General features: G+C 38.7%; 1 protein-coding gene across 2 annotated transcripts in view; it reads left to right on the top strand.

Moving 5' to 3' along the window:
- Positions 1-17,342, top strand: part of dennd1b (DENN/MADD domain containing 1B) — a 277,534-nt gene that overhangs the window by 109,159 nt on the left and 151,033 nt on the right. For both annotated transcript variants that reach the window (XM_041208107.1, XM_041208108.1), the window contains exons 4-5: positions 9,785-9,834; positions 11,549-11,668. In XM_041208107.1, coding sequence (XP_041064041.1) covers positions 9,785-9,834; positions 11,549-11,668 — 170 coding nt within the window. The remainder of the gene's footprint in view (positions 1-9,784; positions 9,835-11,548; positions 11,669-17,342) is intronic.

Below are 17,342 nucleotides of genomic sequence, written 5' to 3'. Positions count from 1 at the left end.
AGTCTGTCTTCAAATTGCTTCAACTTTCAAAAAGTGTGTCATCACCATCTCACTGAGGAAATGGCCAAGACAACATCAGCACCTCTGTTGTCACAATTTGACGCATTAGTGCCAGTGATCTGTCAGGAAAAATTGCACTTAAGCCAATATCCTTGAGGGTTGTGTAGTACAGGCCCTGTGTACTGCACTGAATTCGACGGCTCTGGTCTCTCCCAAAACTAATAGTGATGACATTGATAGTCATGTGGTGCTAAAGCAGAGTATTGATGTCACCAGCACTACCCTGACAGCATAGTTTCGGGCATTAACGTTGTTGAAATGATAATTATTTATGCCCTGCGTTTAAGCACTTTTCGAACTTGGTGGTGGGTTGCTTTCAGCTGACACAGGATTCAACATCACAAATTAATTTTCTCTTTTATACCCGACCAGCTTTTTATTACTGTGAAATAACGCAATGTTGAAATGTGCATCAGAAACAACAGGGCAGTGGTGTTTGACGATTTAACAATCATTTCCTCCCTTTTTCCTCCAAGTCATTGCATGTCACTGGTTCTAGATGGAGGAAACTGTCATCATTGTCGCTCCCCTCTGTTAGTCACCGAGGACCTAGCTTTTTGTTTCTTGCCTTACAGTTCCAGGATCCCATTAGAAGATATTCAGAGGGAATTTACAGAGCTTCAGTTAATTTCAGGACAGTTGGCAAAGGCGCTTTTTGATAGATTGGTTATGACAGCGCTCAATGAATCCAAACACTCCTCAGCTGTCAATTTTAAATCTGAATGAAAGAAGTTTGATTATTTGCGCTAAGAGCATGACTGTAGATCTTTGTGTTTGGCCAAAAATTGTCTCCCAGCATTTTGAGGGTTCATGCTGCTGTAATTCACTCCTGCACTTTCTTCAAACATTTTCCTTATTTATATTTCCTTTTTGAACAATACACTATCCTGTGCAGCGCTGATTTGTGGCATCATTGAAAAATAGATTTTTCAATCAGTTCTTCTCGTGGATTTTTTGTGGCAGCATTTGCTTTTAATGTTTAAGGTTTATAATGGAGAAATTTTGCTTCATGTGTTCATTCAACATTTCTAGACAAATTCCATCATACAAATCACATGGAACCTCTGGGGAATAAAAAAAGAGCCCTATCCACTTGCTTAGATGGGTGCAGCAGCAACAGTCAAAATGCACACCATCCAGGGTAAGGCAGCTTTCTTGATTAGCACCTCATCCATTCATCTAAACATCCAGTTCTGTCACCACAAGCATACACTAGCTGCAGTATGTCATGCAACAACAGCTTGCCAAGCATTTTTAGCAGCACCTCCCAAACTGATGACCCCTATCACCTGGTAAGACAATGGGCAGCATGTTGTTGGGAACAACATCACCTTCCACATTCCCCTCCATGCCGCACATCATCCTGACTTGGAAATATGTTACATTTTCCTCGTCATCGCTGGATCAAATCCTGGAATCACCTACCATCAGCATTGTGCGAGCACCTTTGCCAAACCTGTGGCAGCAGGCTCAGGCTGGCAGCCCACCACCAAGCTTTTAGGGCAAGTTGGATCTGCTAATAAATGGCAGACTTGTAATCCACATCCTGAGAATTAATTTCATAAGAAGAACTTTGCATAGTGCCCATGCAAGGTGTCTTCACTTCAGTCCTCATTCTAGGCTGTGCCTTCTGGTTTTTTGTAGGAGATATATGAACAGTTAACAAAATGTTCCCTCCAATGTTGTAAATATATTGATAAATGATTCATTTTACATGAATCTTGACGGGCAAATGTTGAAAATATATTGAAGTAACTATTACACTGGAAGATCATAATTGGCCTTGTGCATGGGGAATAGTTAATGTTTATAGCATAGGCCTTATACAGATATATCATTTTTGTGTATGGTGTATCACTTGAAATAAATCCCATGAAGATTTACTCAAGTGTCTGAAATCCATCTTGAATGTCGACGCAAGGAAGCTTTCAGAGATAAAAGTCTGCTAGCTACAATCTTTGACATTCAAATTTTGTTTTTGATTATCAGTTGTGGCTGTTATAAAATGACGTTTTGCAGTACATCTCAGCGCACACCAGAAAGCTTGTATTAGAACCAAAAGATGTTATAAATTTGTTTTGGGTTTTTTCTAGGATCTTCTATTCATCTTCAGTTTTGCTTCAACTCATGTAACATGTAACATGCCAAACTGCTGCGTGATGTTGGATGGTGTATTTTTTTCTTTGTTGAACCTCAAAAGATGATCCGTGTTAATATGATGAATTTTATGGGGTCCATCTGGAAGGTCAAAAAAACTGCCCAGATATCAGTAGTATTTATGACCCACTATCACAAAATGCAACTTTACTTGCCTGCTGAAATAATTCTTGATAAAGGCTGCAGAAGAAACATGAAATGTGATGAGGCAAGTTTTTTTTTTAAAGAAAGTTTCTGAGTTTGGAAGTATTTTGAAAGCACTTTCTGGCTGAGGATTTCGCCCATAGAATGATGGTGCTATCAGTTTAAATTTTGAACTTGAACTGATGTCCTAGTTTCTTGCATGAATATTAAGTGTTAGCAGATCAAAGACGCAAACCAAACTGAACAATGTTCATTTATAGTGCTTGAGCAAAATCCTAGGATGTTAATTGTGAAGGCTTTAGTGAGCGGGTTGGTAGCAGTAAATGCAGAGGCTGTGAATATTTTGGGAGGAAAGTATGCTAATTAGTAACTTACTGTCCAATGTCCTCTACAAATAGAAGCTAGGTCAAATTGACAATACGGAGGAACATGAGATGCATGGTCTCCTTTGAAGAATTTTGGCATATGATGGATGGTGGCCCAACAACTCCTCTTTCTGTGTGGAGAAGCAAATTTCCACGGGCAGATTAATTGATTCTTTGTTTTTCTATGGATTCTGTGCCTCTCACTGGTCATTCCTGAGTGGGATGTCATCACTTTCCTTCTGAAATAATTTTCCATCATCTTGTCTAGTCTTCATTAGGATTCTGTGATTCAGGGTTCAAATTCTGTGAAGGAAATAGTTGAGTTACTTTTTAAAATTCAGCCAGTGCCTGAGATGCACCTCAGCCATCACAATTGATAATGACTGTGATCACTGCCTTAGTTTCTTGTTCGCCCAAGCATAACATTTTGTCAAATGTTCCTGCAAATTTTTGTCACAACTTGTGAGATTAGTTTCAGTTGTGGGAAGCATTGTTTCTCACCTCTGCCAATCCCCCTGCTCCAGGTGGAATCTGTTGGAAGAGCGAGTCCCAAATGGTGATATATGGTGCTATTTGCAATCTTAGAATTGGCATCAAAGTATCCATTACATTAATACTTCTTCATGATAAAGGCAATAGGTATGTCATAGTCTTGAGCAACAACAGGCGCTAGTCAGAAAAGTTATTTACACTTGTCATTATGAATTCTTTGGCACTGCCCCAGTGAAGGAAGATATCCTTGTCAACATTTGGATGCAATATGAGCCTTGTTTTCTATGTGCCTTTTATAAAAATAACCCTTGGCCTCCATGATAGAGCTGCCAAGTTCAGATGCCTGTGCAAGTCAGGAGGGCTGCACTGGAAGGATTTTTACCTGTGCAAGGGGCAGCTTTCCAAAGCGTTCAGACTCATCGTAATCAGATATCTCCTTTGCAGGCAGTCAGCTACTGCTGCCAAAATGACATGGATCAAGACCAATTTGCTTATTCCCTTTCACCCTTTAATGTCTAGAGAAGTATTTGGGTCTTGGGTTAGGCGGAAGGTAGTACCATACAGGTGCAGGTGGGTTAGTTGCAATCATTTTGTCACATTCGGCCTGAAATTTGCCTCTTCCTGAGTTTTAAGCCAAATCTAGCATGAGGATCCTCCTAGTAAGGCCTACACCTGACCTCAGTGAGAAGTCGAAATGACTTGTCCTATTCCTAGCCTTCTGGGAAAGGCATCTGACATCAAGTCCAAATAACTGAACGTGTATAATAAATGCAAAAAAGCTGAACTTGTAGGTTTGCCAAATCTATGTGTCTGCTGTTAAAACACGGCTCAAGCCTCGACTAGGAAACATTCATTCCTTTGGTGGGGGGCTCTTTTCTGGACATTTTACTCTAGTGGCAGACTGATTAATTACCTGGATTTTGTTGATTTATGATGGCTGGGACACATTTGATTGGTTGCAATGTTTTCTTTGTACTGCGTGTTTGGTTGTGCTGATCAGTTGGAATTTGATTTTGGGCTACAGTTGCCAGCAAACCTGGCTTTTCATTGAATGTTGCAAGGAACAGACCAAACCATTGCAGTCCAGGTTATGGCAAAACATAAGTCAACTGCAGGTCTTTCGGCACAGCTTCGAAAGATACAAGGTTCTCTAGGTGGGTCAATCTTTCAGTTGCCAGTGGTGATGCAATCTGTTCCTGTTCAATCAGCGAATGAAGTGGAATCAGGTCACCTTTGATGGTTTGTCCCTCAATGAATGGGGTACTACGGCATATTCATAGACCAGATAGACCATAGGAGAAGGTTATGTTTTACCCTGCAACTGGAGTTCCCAAAATTCATGTCTTTGACCACTTGGATGAGAAAAAGAGCTTCAGTTGTAGATCTAGGAACTGGAATGACTATTCTAACCCAGTGGAATGTCCAAATGTCTATAAATCAGGGCAAGTCCACAATCTCAGTTCTATCTTTGCTATACGGTTTTGATTTTTCACAGTGGTTTGTAGAGATGGCAAAAACAGCACTTCAGTATTTCCTCCATTTTCTTGTCGACTATGGGGATTCTGATTTCGAGCCAAACCATGACATGATGCTCATAAGTGCTTTCATTCACAGCCAGTGAGTATGTTGCCATGGGACAAGTTTCTGTTTTATTTAGAAACCAGGGGGATGCATTTTCAGTCTCTTGCCAGTGCGCATTTTGGTTTGGCCATCGGTATAGAATACTCCTGTGAACTTTCATGGCTTAACATTTTTTTTTGCAAAAATATACTTTATTCATAAATCTTCAACAACATTTCAAACCATTTCAAAATCACCATCACAAAAATACAATCAGGTTCAACTTTTACAACATGAATCACAAGGTGTATCAGTACAAATAAAATGAATATTACAATCATTGGCAGACATTCATTTTGAGCTGTACAGCCCGAGGGGCTCTTTACAGTTCCCAGCCCCTCAGTGCACTATGGCAGAAAGGTCTTAGACAGCGACCCTTTCCCATTGGGTCTTTGCGGCAGCTGCCCCAAGCTTTAGTGCATCCCTCAGCACGTAGTCCTGGACCTTGGAATGTTCCAGTCTGCAACACTTGATCGGGGACAACTCTTTGGGCTGGAAGACCAACAAGTTTCAGGCAGACCAAAGACCGTCTTTTACCGAGTTGATGATCCTCCAGCTGCAGTTGATGTTTGTCTCGGTGTGTGTCCCTGGGAACAGCCCGTAGAGCACAGAGTCCTGTGTCACAGAACTGCTCGGGATGAACCTCGACAGAAACCACTGCATCTCTCTCCAGACCTTCATTGAAAGGCACTATCCACAAGGAGGTGAACAATGGTCTCTTCCCCACCACAGCCACCTCGAGGGCAACGTGCCGAGGGGGTGAGACTCCTGGCATGTAGGAAGGATCTGACAGGGAGGGCCTTTCTCACCAGCAGCCAAGCTATGTCTTGGTGCTTGTTGGAAAGTTCTGGCGATGAGGCATTCTGCCAAATGACTTAGTCAGTCTGCTCGGGGAACCATCCAACCGGGTCCACCTTCTCCTTTTCCCTCAGGGCCTTTAAGACGTTATGTGCTGACCACTGCCTGATGGACTTGTGGTCAAAGGTGTTTCTCTGCAGAAATTTTCCCACGAGGGACCGGTAGTACGGCACGGTCCAACTACTTGGAGCGTTCCACGGCAGCGTGGCCAGACCCATCCTTCACAACACCGGGAACAGGTAGAACCTCAGCACGTAGTGACACCTGGTGTTTGCGTACTGAGGGTCAACGCACACCTTGATGCAGCCACACATGGGCTTAGCATTTCACTGGTGTGAACACGTATTCTCTTAAGTCAATGTTTCACGCACTTACATGAAGGAATGATTGAATTGGTAGTGCCAGAAAGAACTTTATGGGCATGGTGATTTCTGAACATGGACCTGTTTATGATGGTGAACAGCTGTTAGCTCCTGTTTAAATAGCATTTGGATTGCAATCTTGCGATGGCTTTTCCTGTTGGAGCTTCACCTGGCTCATCTGTTTGTCGTGATTGAGAGGATTGTCTTCAGCTGATGTTGAGCAGTAGTGATCCAAACTCATTGCTACAGACGAAGAGTTAGTTGTCCAAATTGCAGTGCAAAACTGCCTATCTGGATGCAGAAATCCTCTGACGACATGACCATTGAAAGGGAATGACTATTAGTCATCTGACCCTTTTCTTCTATAGAGGTTATATTAATTGCTCCCAGAAAGTTATCCACCACAGAGCATGAAATAATAAACTTATCTCATATTGTTGTATTTGTCCAGAAAACTGGATATATTAACACATGAATCAACTTAAATTTGGAGTGGTTCCATCAGTTAATGATCTGAACTTGAATTTGATATCAAGTTATAGGAGGGGTGATGCTGCAAGTCTTAGAATTTTCCATGTTCCTCCTGAAAGATTCTCTTAGGAATCACCCTCCCTATATCCGTTCCATTAAAAGGATTCTGTTTCCAATTTAACTTCATTTTTTCCAACCCCATCTTACAAGCAAGATTCATAAACCGGTGTGTTTTTCTTTAGGTTTCTGTGAGCTAAGATTAATTGCACGAATGCCAATTGTTCAGGTAATAGTGACTTTTACCGGTTCTACCATTTCAGACCAAAGCACATACATTTTATGGGTTAGATTTAGTGTCAGTTTGCAATTAATTAGCACAGGGTATAGTCCTAAATTTCTGTTATTTTGTGGATGGGAAACATTTGATTAAGGTCATTGAACTTGATTTTTTTAATGATGTGGGGTAACTTCAAAAAAGGTTACTTTGTTCAGTATTTGTAAGCTCACTATTTGCACTTCTACACTTCGTTGTTTTGATTCGTTGGCCAAAGCTGAGAAAAAGAGTTGGCTGATCATTTTAATTGTGCCTCGTCTAATCTGAAAGGAGTCACAATCGCCTTCCAAGTTACTGATCTCAAGACTTCTCCAGTATGCAGTGGCTGTTTGGATGAAGAAAAGTGTTAGATTACCTGCTTCAAAGGATTATCTTCACTCTCCTGAAGGAAGCATCTCCCTTCTACCAATTTCAATTTTTGTAGGGAGTTTATTGTCAGCAGTTTTAATAAGTATGCTATGCTTAGTTTGGAATTTTGTTGCTCCTTGTTCAAACAGAAAGCTAATTTGTCAACCCAGGTAAACTGTCTTTCTATTCCCAGTGAAAGAATGGAGAGTCATGTGGGTATCATCCCGGTACTATTGGAGGCATTGATTAAAAAAAATTAGAGAATATATCTACAGCGGTTATCCCATTATCCCACTGGGCATAACATAGTAGTTTGGCAAATGTTTTCTTCAACCTTCCACTTAAGAAAATAAGTTTAAGAATTTGACAATTCACTGATGAAATAGATTTTGTGAACCTACGCTACCATTTGAGAATTGCAGACAAATGCTGCTGTGCTAATGGATAGCAAATCTCCAGCTGAACTGGTCAATAATTGAAATTGTGTGATACATATTCTGATGTATAGTATAACCGTTACTTTTGCCAAGGCTGCTTGCTATGCGGCTGGCATATTTGAGATCTGCAGAGCCTGTTTTTAAAGGATAGCTTGGCTTTCCATGTATAGTCTTTAATAAAGTTAAGGTGGTGGATAGTGCCTTTTAATTAGCATGAGATCCAGTGCAGGAGCTGATACAGCGCCTCATTGATTGATGTAAGTAACCCCATCTATCCTGTCATGGGAATCCCAGTCGTCAGCTGAACTAGGCTGTCCCTTAAGTGGTGCAACCAATTTTTGTCTGAACTGTTTTTGAGTCTATAGACCTGCTGGCTGCATGAATTTAAAAGAGCATTGAGCTTTTTAAAAAAAACCATGCCACCTCCCTGAGGGCTGCCTGTGCCAGTTGGGAAGCGAGTAGAAAGCTTGGGTTGTATTCTGAAGAAAAAGAGAGGAATTCTAAACAGTGGTGATTAGGTTTTAAACTGATCTGTGTTGCTAAAATGGTTTGTTTTTTTGGGGGGGCGGGGGGGGGGGAGGGAGAGAGGAGGGTGATATTCACAGAATACTTGTTTCTGTTGCACAATATTTTTAGTCCCTGCTTCTTCGATATAGAAAAGGACCAGCTAATTAATAAATGACTTGATTTACATCTGTCCATTTAATCACTGAATTAGCAATTTACTACTGAGCTGGTAACTGTTTCTTTAATCTGGAAAACAGCACTTTTTAAAAAATAAGCTCATCCCATTTACCTTTGTAGCATTAAACGATGAAATTCACAAGTAATTTTTGATGTTTGTACATGCACAGTAATGGATAATGTGAGTTGTATTTTTAGTATGCTATCAAGTGAATTATACGGTCCAAACTAAAAAGTAGCCCCACATTTATAAATCTGGGTATAATATACACAGGCCTATAAAACCAGCATAATGTAGTTAATTTGGAACGTGAATGACAAAGCAGAATTCAAAGCAATAAAGTTTTGAAGGAAGGTAGTTGTACAGTCGATGTAATTGTTGAGGATTTTCCAAGTCCAGATCGCTCTGATAAACTGCTTTGGTTGTAGTAACAGGTATTGTTCACTAATCTAATCCTGCTAAAGACCAAAGAATAAGATGTGGGTTTCATTTATGCATCACACCATCTTTTCAAATAAAGCTTACACTATTTTCATAAAGTTTATTCTGTTATAAATTGTGAGTTGTCAAGGAATTGGAGTTCGTAGAATCCTTGACTAAATTAAAACTAATCTTTAAAACAGTTCAAGATTCCCCCCACTTTATACCTGCAAAAAAAACCCCAATTTTTTAACAATTGCGGAGGGTAAAAAATTACATTGGCATGCTTCAGTATCATTACAAGTTCTTGTAAGTTTTATAGAAAGATATAAAATGACTTTTTTGAGCTATGTTTAAGACCTTGTAAATTAAATGGCTGCTGTTGTTGATCATATAGTGTTTTATTGTTGTGTCATGTTGCTATTAGATTTATTAAAATCTAGATTTACTGAAGCATAGCATGCGAGATGAAATGCTTCCCTCAAGACATGTGGCATGTGTATTTTCTTTGCAATTCAAGTAAATCTACTGAAACTTTTTAGTGTAAATGAGGATGGTGCATTTATTTTAAATTTTGGCATTTTTTTATTGCCACCATTTAATGTTTTTCCCAATTTGCATTGTCAGCACATGTTGCGTCTGAAGCCCTTGTTGACTCAAAACTGGTGGCTAGCCTGTGATGCATGTATCAGCAGACGTGGCTTACCCATATGGTGCAGTGCTGCTTGTAAAATCCATATGGTCCTGTTGAAGGGGATCCCAGTGGGGATGAGAGGGGGTGTTAATGCCCTTTAGGCCAAGCTATTCCCTCCTGGTGCTCCTTTACCATTGTCAGTACAGTCTGCTGAAGCATAAATTTGATTCTTGTTAATAATCAATGAAGTTCATTAAGGGTGATTATTTCAATACAGGAACAACTATTTGTATATGGTTTTAATTCAGAAGGTTATTCTCAGACTTTCTGTGGTAGATACAGTAGTGATTCAGATCCAAGTCTTGCATGAGCCTAACATTTTTATTATTCTTCACAGGAAGTGCTGCAGACTGTGCCGAAATTTTGCTTTCCTTTTGATGTTGAAAGGTACAGTATTGCGTGATAAACCAATCATTTTACATTTGACCCTCTGCTTTGAAATAGAATCCAATCTGAAGCGAACATTTTCTAAAACCCCACCATGGAGGCTAAGTGAATTTTTGAGGTCTTTTGGCAAACAGCAGACTATGCTGTGTATATGTGCCAGTTGATGGCTGAAGGACTGGGTGTACACTTCAATTTAAAAAAAAATACATTGATAAATCTTTCATTTTGAGAGGCCTTATGTGCACTTAATGGTGTGTTGGTGCCTTTTCTTTTGCTGCAGCAGCTTTTGAAAATCTAAGCCCCATGCATTGACCTTTTAACTGATGACATCCTCTTGAGTCTTCACACTTGAGTCTTCCAGTTGATTGTGAATATTCTTGTGAACCTTTATGAATGAGCCTTTTTCTCTATTTGTTGGGGTGGGTTTTAAATGTGCCTGGTTGAAGGCTTATATGTGTGTAAAACTAGGCTCCATTGCTGCCATCCAGTGGTGTGCTTACTGATTCGAATTGGGCTTTGGAAGAAGCAAGAGCACCAACACTGACTGCCAAGTACTAACAGCCTTTGATGAAATTATGATTTTCTTTATCAACTTATAAAGGAACTTCGATTTTTTTTTTGCACTATTCATTTAATATACTTCAGCTGTTCATCTTCTGATCACACTCTTACTATCTCCTCTTAGGCATACTGCCCTTAAGCAGCAATGTTAGTTTGAATGTATGCTTCCATGAACAGCAGCGCTCTTCCTTTTTAAGAGGAAAACTTCATATTTCCTTGAAATTGTTATTATGCCATCAAATGTTTAATGAGAGATGTAGTGTGTATTGATTGCTCAGGCTTATTTTTGCGCCCAACAGACTTAAGTTCTTTGTGTTGTTTTGAAAATATAGAAGTTGAGGCAATGAATTAAAACCAAACATTCATTATGAAAGTTTGTGAATGTTTTGTTCAGGCAAGGAGTAACCAAAATATGTGCAAGCATAATGAGATCATGCTTACATGATAATTTGGGTTTAGAGGTACTTTACTTCATTCTGTTGAATTTAAAACTAAATGTCAAACTTTTTGTTAATATTAAAGATTGATAGCCCTATTTAACATTAGAAACATGGCTTAAAATTGGTACGCTTGGTAAATTCTAATGTTTATTATTGTAAGAGAACCATGAAAGAGTTTAAAATGAGAGTTCAGATCCTTCTCTGCCTCTTTCTAACATAGGTGGTTCAAGTTGCACACACAATACTAACATTTTTGATGCACTCATTTGTAGTTCATATTGTGATTTTTACTTTAAACTTTCACTGAGGCAAAAACGACACTTCATTAAAATTAACTTAAAACAGTGAAACTGTCCGTTTAATAATTGTTCCCCTTCCCCCTCTTCTGTCTTTACCTAAATCTTATTAAAATGTTTGCTTATCTGCCAATCTTGAGTTCTGATTAAGGGTGGACAAATGGAAAGTCAACAACCTGCCTCCTCTTTGCAGATGTTGGCTGACCCTGTTATATATCACATTTTCTGTTTCCGTTTTGAAAGTTCCAGCATTTGCTGTTCTAATTGAATTATCCTTTTAATAACATTTCTCTTCAGCCTTCCTCAACCATCATGATTTGACATTTTGTGCTGCAGTTTTATTTCCTTTAAGACAGTTGACAACTCTGACCATGAAGATTTTATTTGCCAATTAATGTTGCACATGGTTATTTTCAGGGTTTCACAGAGTCAAGTGGGGCAGCACTTCACTTTTGTGCTTACTGACATTGAAAGCAAACAGAGGTTCGGTTTCTGTCGCTTAACATCAGGATGTAAAGTCTGTGTCTGTATCCTCAGGTATGTGGAATTAAATTGAATTGCATGTAGCATGTTTAAGAAATGCAAAAAGGTATTGAAGTACAATTAATGTCTCAAATTTTGCAGGAGGCTGTGAGGCTCATCCACTGGCACTGAGTTTGATAGATTTTGGTTAACCAAAGGTTTTAAGGGGTTTACAGCAAAGGCAATAGAGCATGCGGTGTTAGGTTGCAGATCAGTCATGATCTCATTGAACAGGTTTGAGGGGATAAATAAATTTTCTGTTCCTATGTTCCTACTGCTGAACCCACTACATTTGATTCCATTTTTTTTTGATTAATTGTTGTGCCCAATCATGATGACTGTTGCTTTGGGATTTTGTTCGTGATGTCTTGCATTCATGCTCCCTATTATTTTCTTCATCCCTTCACTGCCTCTGATATGAGACTGTTTGTGCAACTTGCAGTCTTGGATGATTCCTGGTTTCCTCTGATTGAACCTTGGTAAGGTTGCAGCCATCTTCTTCAGCTTCTACTACAAACTAGATTCCCATGCCACTGATTTTATCCTGGACCCTGACCACTGTCTCATGCTAACCCAGACTGTTAGCATCCTATCTGAATCTGAGTTGAGTTTTCCTTTCCGTTACAAGCTCCACTGACTTTTACCTTTGTAATATAGCCAACCGCTGCCCCCTACCTCAGTCCATCTTCTGCTGAAACCTTCATCCATGCATTTGTCACCTCAGTATTCGACTCTGCTGGCTGACCTCCCACCTTTCACCTGTTCATCCTCATCTGAAACGTAGCCCATACGCTGTCCCACAAAAGATCCATCTCACCCATCATTCCTTTCCTTGCTGACCTACATTACTTCGTGTTCTCCAAATTTCTGAAGTTTAAAAATTCTCATTCCCTTCATGTCCTCCCAAAAACTCTCAATTTCCATGACTTTGGCCTTTTGTGCGCTCCATTTTCTCCTCACACCACTATTAATTTTTTTCACCCGGAGAGCTGTAGGGATCTGGAACTCACTGCCTGAATGGGTAGTAGAGGCAGAAGCCCTCAACTCATTTAAAAGGTGTCTGGATATGCACCTGAAGTGTATGTAACCTGCAGAGCTATGGACCAAATGCTGGAAATTGGTATTAGGCTGGGTGGCTTGTTTTACAGCTGCGCAAACACAACAGGCCAAATTCCCTCTTTCTGTGCTGTAAACTTTTTATGATACTGCGATTTTCTGTTGGCTGTGTCTGCAGCCATACCTCATAGCCTGAAATCCCTTCCCTAAACCTCTCTGACCAAGCTTTTGCTCAGCCCTTTTAATATTTCCTTCTTTGGCTCAGCATTCCTATTTTTGATTACTCTTCAAAGTAGCTTAGGATTTTCTTCTAAATCAAAGGCACCATAAAAATGCATGTTGTTGGTAAGAAACTTCTAATTATTAAAAGGAGACAATCTGAAATTAAAACAAATTGCCGTCTATCGACACCTGTTAGAGAAAAGATGAGTTAACATATTGGCTGTAGAGCCTTCTACTTACCTTGGACTACACCCAAAATGCTAACCTATCTCTTCTTGGGCTGACCAACTTTGTATTTCCAACATTCTTTTTATTTGGGAATTTGTGGCTTGCCAAATTGCAGTTTTTCATAAATTCAAACAAAGGTAGAAGTTCAGATTATTGGCACAGGTGGCACACTATACTGTTTGAGTGTTATGTTTTTGTGCCTTTTTTAAGGATACCTTTGTCTTCACTGTTAATTCCATTGCTGCATATCATCAACTGGCTTGGCTTTTGGTTGAAGTTGTCATTTATGCTAACATAATGAGGTTTTATTTTGAAAAAAAAATCCATCGTAATTGTTAATGCAAATTTGGATTTTCATCTGCTTTAACAACAGCAGATCAGAAGAGGTAAAATACAGCTGTTGCCTGACTGGCTGAAGCCATTTGATCCACCTAAAGGGGTAGTGAAGTGGTATAACTCCTCACGGAGCTTTCCAACTTTATGACAGTGTTTTTGACAATTTTAATTTCTAAGAACTTTCTTAATTGCTAGAGAAATTCCCTGAGGTGAATTGCTGAAAATCTGTTCAGAGGAGTGTAGGACTTTGCAGGGTACTGTTTTTTTCACCCCACTACTGGTTGTTTGGATATCAGAACTAAAGGAACAAAATTGTCAGACTTGCAGTCATAAATCGAAATGCCACAATCACTATTCTCTTTGCCAATGTGAATGGGCTGTAACTTTTTGTAAAGTATGTTGGTTTTCACCTTGATGCAGGACCAAGGTAATTTTTGCCCTTCTTGTAGATTGAGGGAAGTATGCATAATATTGCAGAACTTGTTATTGTTTCAGAAAGGGCTGTCTGTATGTTGTATCTTAAAATTACATTTGAGCATATAGTTTGACAACAGGATTTTTTTTCAGCAGGTCGCCCTGTTTCTGGTAGCCACTTGCTTATTTTTGGGATTTTGTTTTAGATGTGTTTCAGTATTTTCTGTTCGTGCAAGCTAGCTATTCTGCCAGAAACCATATCTTTCCTCTTCAAGATAACTTCGTTAGCTGTTGTAATGTCAGAACAGAAGAATCTGTATTCTCTGAAAAATGTTTTTAGTTGCACCTGTCACTGAAGATTTCAATGTTCTCCTTTCTTAGAACAGTCGGCTCAGTGTTAGAATTTGTTATCATTGTCAGTACAGTGTTTACTATTTAAGTATTTTGTTTCAATAAATACTGCTGACTGACCATTGTACATAACATAATCTAAAATAGTTAATAAAATATGAAGTATATATTTTGTTTGAGTTTAAAGTGCAGTATTTACTTCAACTAAGCAATTGACTTTTACATTTTATGTTGTAAAAAATGCACGAATCCTAAGGATCTTTTAAAACCAGTTTTTGTCAACCACCCCCACCTGCCCCCCCCCCCGCCCCCCCCAATACATTCTCGAATTACTTTTGGAGATATATGCATGTTGCATACATAACATAAGGATGAGTAGTGATGAACCTTAATAATGACCACAGCCATTACTAATAAATAGTTACACAGCTTGCAATGACTGTAATACAGCAAATACTACAAAATTAGTATTATGATTTTATATTAAAAAAGTGTGCTTTGCACAAATAAAATGTTAGCATGTTTCATGTAGCACATCACTTTTACTGTTGTCAACAAGATTACAGTACACAATCCATTTACTGAAACTATAAATGTATTAAAATAGTCTGTCTGTTTGTGACTTGTGTGACATCACTTTTGGAACTGCTGCTTGGGTCCACACATGTGGTTCTGTGACCTGTGTAAACGACGCTGACTTGTTGGTCTCTTCTATAATAAAAATAGAAAATGCTGGAAAAGCTCAGCAGGTCTTGCAGCATCCATGGAGATAGAAACCGAGTTAACGTTTTGAATCCATATGACTCTTCCTTAGGGCTATGCAAAATGGCAAGTAGCGAAAGGAAGTTATATTTGAAAATGTTTTCAATCAGGTACTGTTGTTAGGAATCTGTCTCTCTGGAAAATTGGTATATTCCATGTAATATCAGATGTTTAATTTTGCATTATTTTAATTTCTTCATGAGAATCCACTTGAAGAAGCATCCATGCATGCCATTTTACCACTGGAAGTGGGTTCCTTTCCGATGTTACAACGGTGTTTATACTTCAGAAGTACTTCATTCGCTGTAAAGTACTTTGAGACCTTCAGTAGTCATGAAAAGCACTTTATCAGTGCAAATATTTTTTGTAACATGGAAGCCTTATATGAAATGACATCCCTTAATTAGGCGAAGGTGATAGGATTGTGGTAGGAGTGCATATTTTGAGGTGTTGCTATTTTTTTTTTTACAGTCTCTTAAATCATTGAGCATGTTTTCTCAAACCACGAAGATTATGTTCATGTGTGCAAGAAGTGCTTTTAGTTCTCGTTTAATGAGGATAATCAAAAATGATTTAAAAACTACAACAATGATGGGACTTCAGGGATTTTTGGTTAGAATTTTCCTATTTGTAAATTACAAACCTCATTTTAATTACATCAGATTTTAACAGTCAGTGCAATAAATTTTGTTTGTTCCAGGGCTTTTTCTTCTCCAATATATAAACATTTTAAGCTGTGCACCTTTAGAAAGACCTCCAAATATCATAAATTTTCTTCTAAGTAAGCAGTCCTCATGCGTCTCCGAATTATTATTCAAGTCTGCTTTCTCTGAAAGAGTTGCAGTTCAGCACTAGTGTGCTCTACTAAAGGTGATGCACAGATTTACACCCAGTCCTCACATGCCAAGTTATGTATTTGAGCTGTATTGTCATGGATAAGTATTTCCCCACAGGGAGGGTGAGAAAATTAGGAAAACTATCCAAGGGTAGATTTAAGCACTTCTGTTTGGATGAAAGCAGTGAAAGTAGCATCTGTGCTAACCGTGTGCATTTCCCTTTTCCACCTTCTTGGTGTCTGGGGGTGGGAGAGCGGGAAGGACTCGGAGAAGGACGAAAATAAAAATTGTTTCAATTTTTAAAAAGGACTTTAAAAGTGATCAATTAAATGAAGTACGTAGATGGTACTTTGGAATGGGCAATAAATGCTGGCCTTGGCAATGACCCCACATCCCAAGAATTAATTTAAAAAGTAGTTTAATGTAGTGTTTATATTCTGTTGAATTATTTTTATACTTTAGGCATCAAAACGGATGATCTGTGGCAAATAAATCCTGTTAACATCATTACAAGCATGCACTGTGCATATGGACAGAAACCCAAGCTACTCTATGGTGTTCAATCAAATTTTCTCTGTTCAATTTAATATAACACAGTAATGGTTATATTTATGGAAAATGCATTTCTTATTTAATTCTGACAACTTTTCATTTTAACTGTCTCACTGCATTGCTTCTGTAAACAGCTTAGGCATTGTAATCTGTGGGGACAAGACTGCAGTATACCCTTCATCCAGCAGTGACATGAAACCATCATTAAAATATTTGGTCTGCTTTTGATTTTAAGGCATTGCGATTGTTAAATTGTCACCTTCACTCACAAAAGGAAGTGCTCTAACAAGCAAACTCACATTTTTTTCAAAAAAAGGTAAGCCTTTGTAGTGGTGTAGCTCCAATCGAAGTGAAGTCATCAATTGCCAAAGGCAAATCCCCTTAAAAGCACAATGTTTCAATTTTACACATTTTGTGTCAATTTTCTACACAAGAAAGTAGCCCCCTAGACATTTCAAGTTAAATTTTGGAAAACCAGCTTCCTCTGTTTGACTTGATTACTAAGAGCTGCGTTTCTGCTCGAAGTTGGTGTCAGTGGTCAGTAAGTTATTTGACGGAAAACATTTCCTTTCCTTTATTTAACCTTTGACTTTTGAAAGTAAAAGTTAATCAAAGCTTAAGTAGAAGCAGGATTAAGGTGGAAGTCCACAGCTGGCAAATAAAGTTGATGCAGGTCTGTAAATGTAACTTTGAAAGACTGCCTTTTGACTCTTTCCAGGTGGAAACCTTAATAAGTTTTACTGCAGTTTTGCCGTTGTTTTAATACGGGGTAAGAACAAGACCAATTTCAGTCTCCAGAAACATCATAATTGATTTGGTAATTGTTATTAAAGTTACGCAAATAAATATGTGTTCAAGCTTCCTGGTTTCAGTAAAATAAGACCTGTTGTACTCAATCTGACAATAAATGCACATGTATGAAAAATTGTCAT

Source organism: Carcharodon carcharias, chromosome 16, assembly GCF_017639515.1.
Source record: "Carcharodon carcharias isolate sCarCar2 chromosome 16, sCarCar2.pri, whole genome shotgun sequence".
NCBI classification, from domain to species: Eukaryota; Metazoa; Chordata; class Chondrichthyes; order Lamniformes; family Lamnidae; genus Carcharodon; species Carcharodon carcharias.
This window is presented reverse-complemented; position numbering and strand designations above follow the sequence as displayed.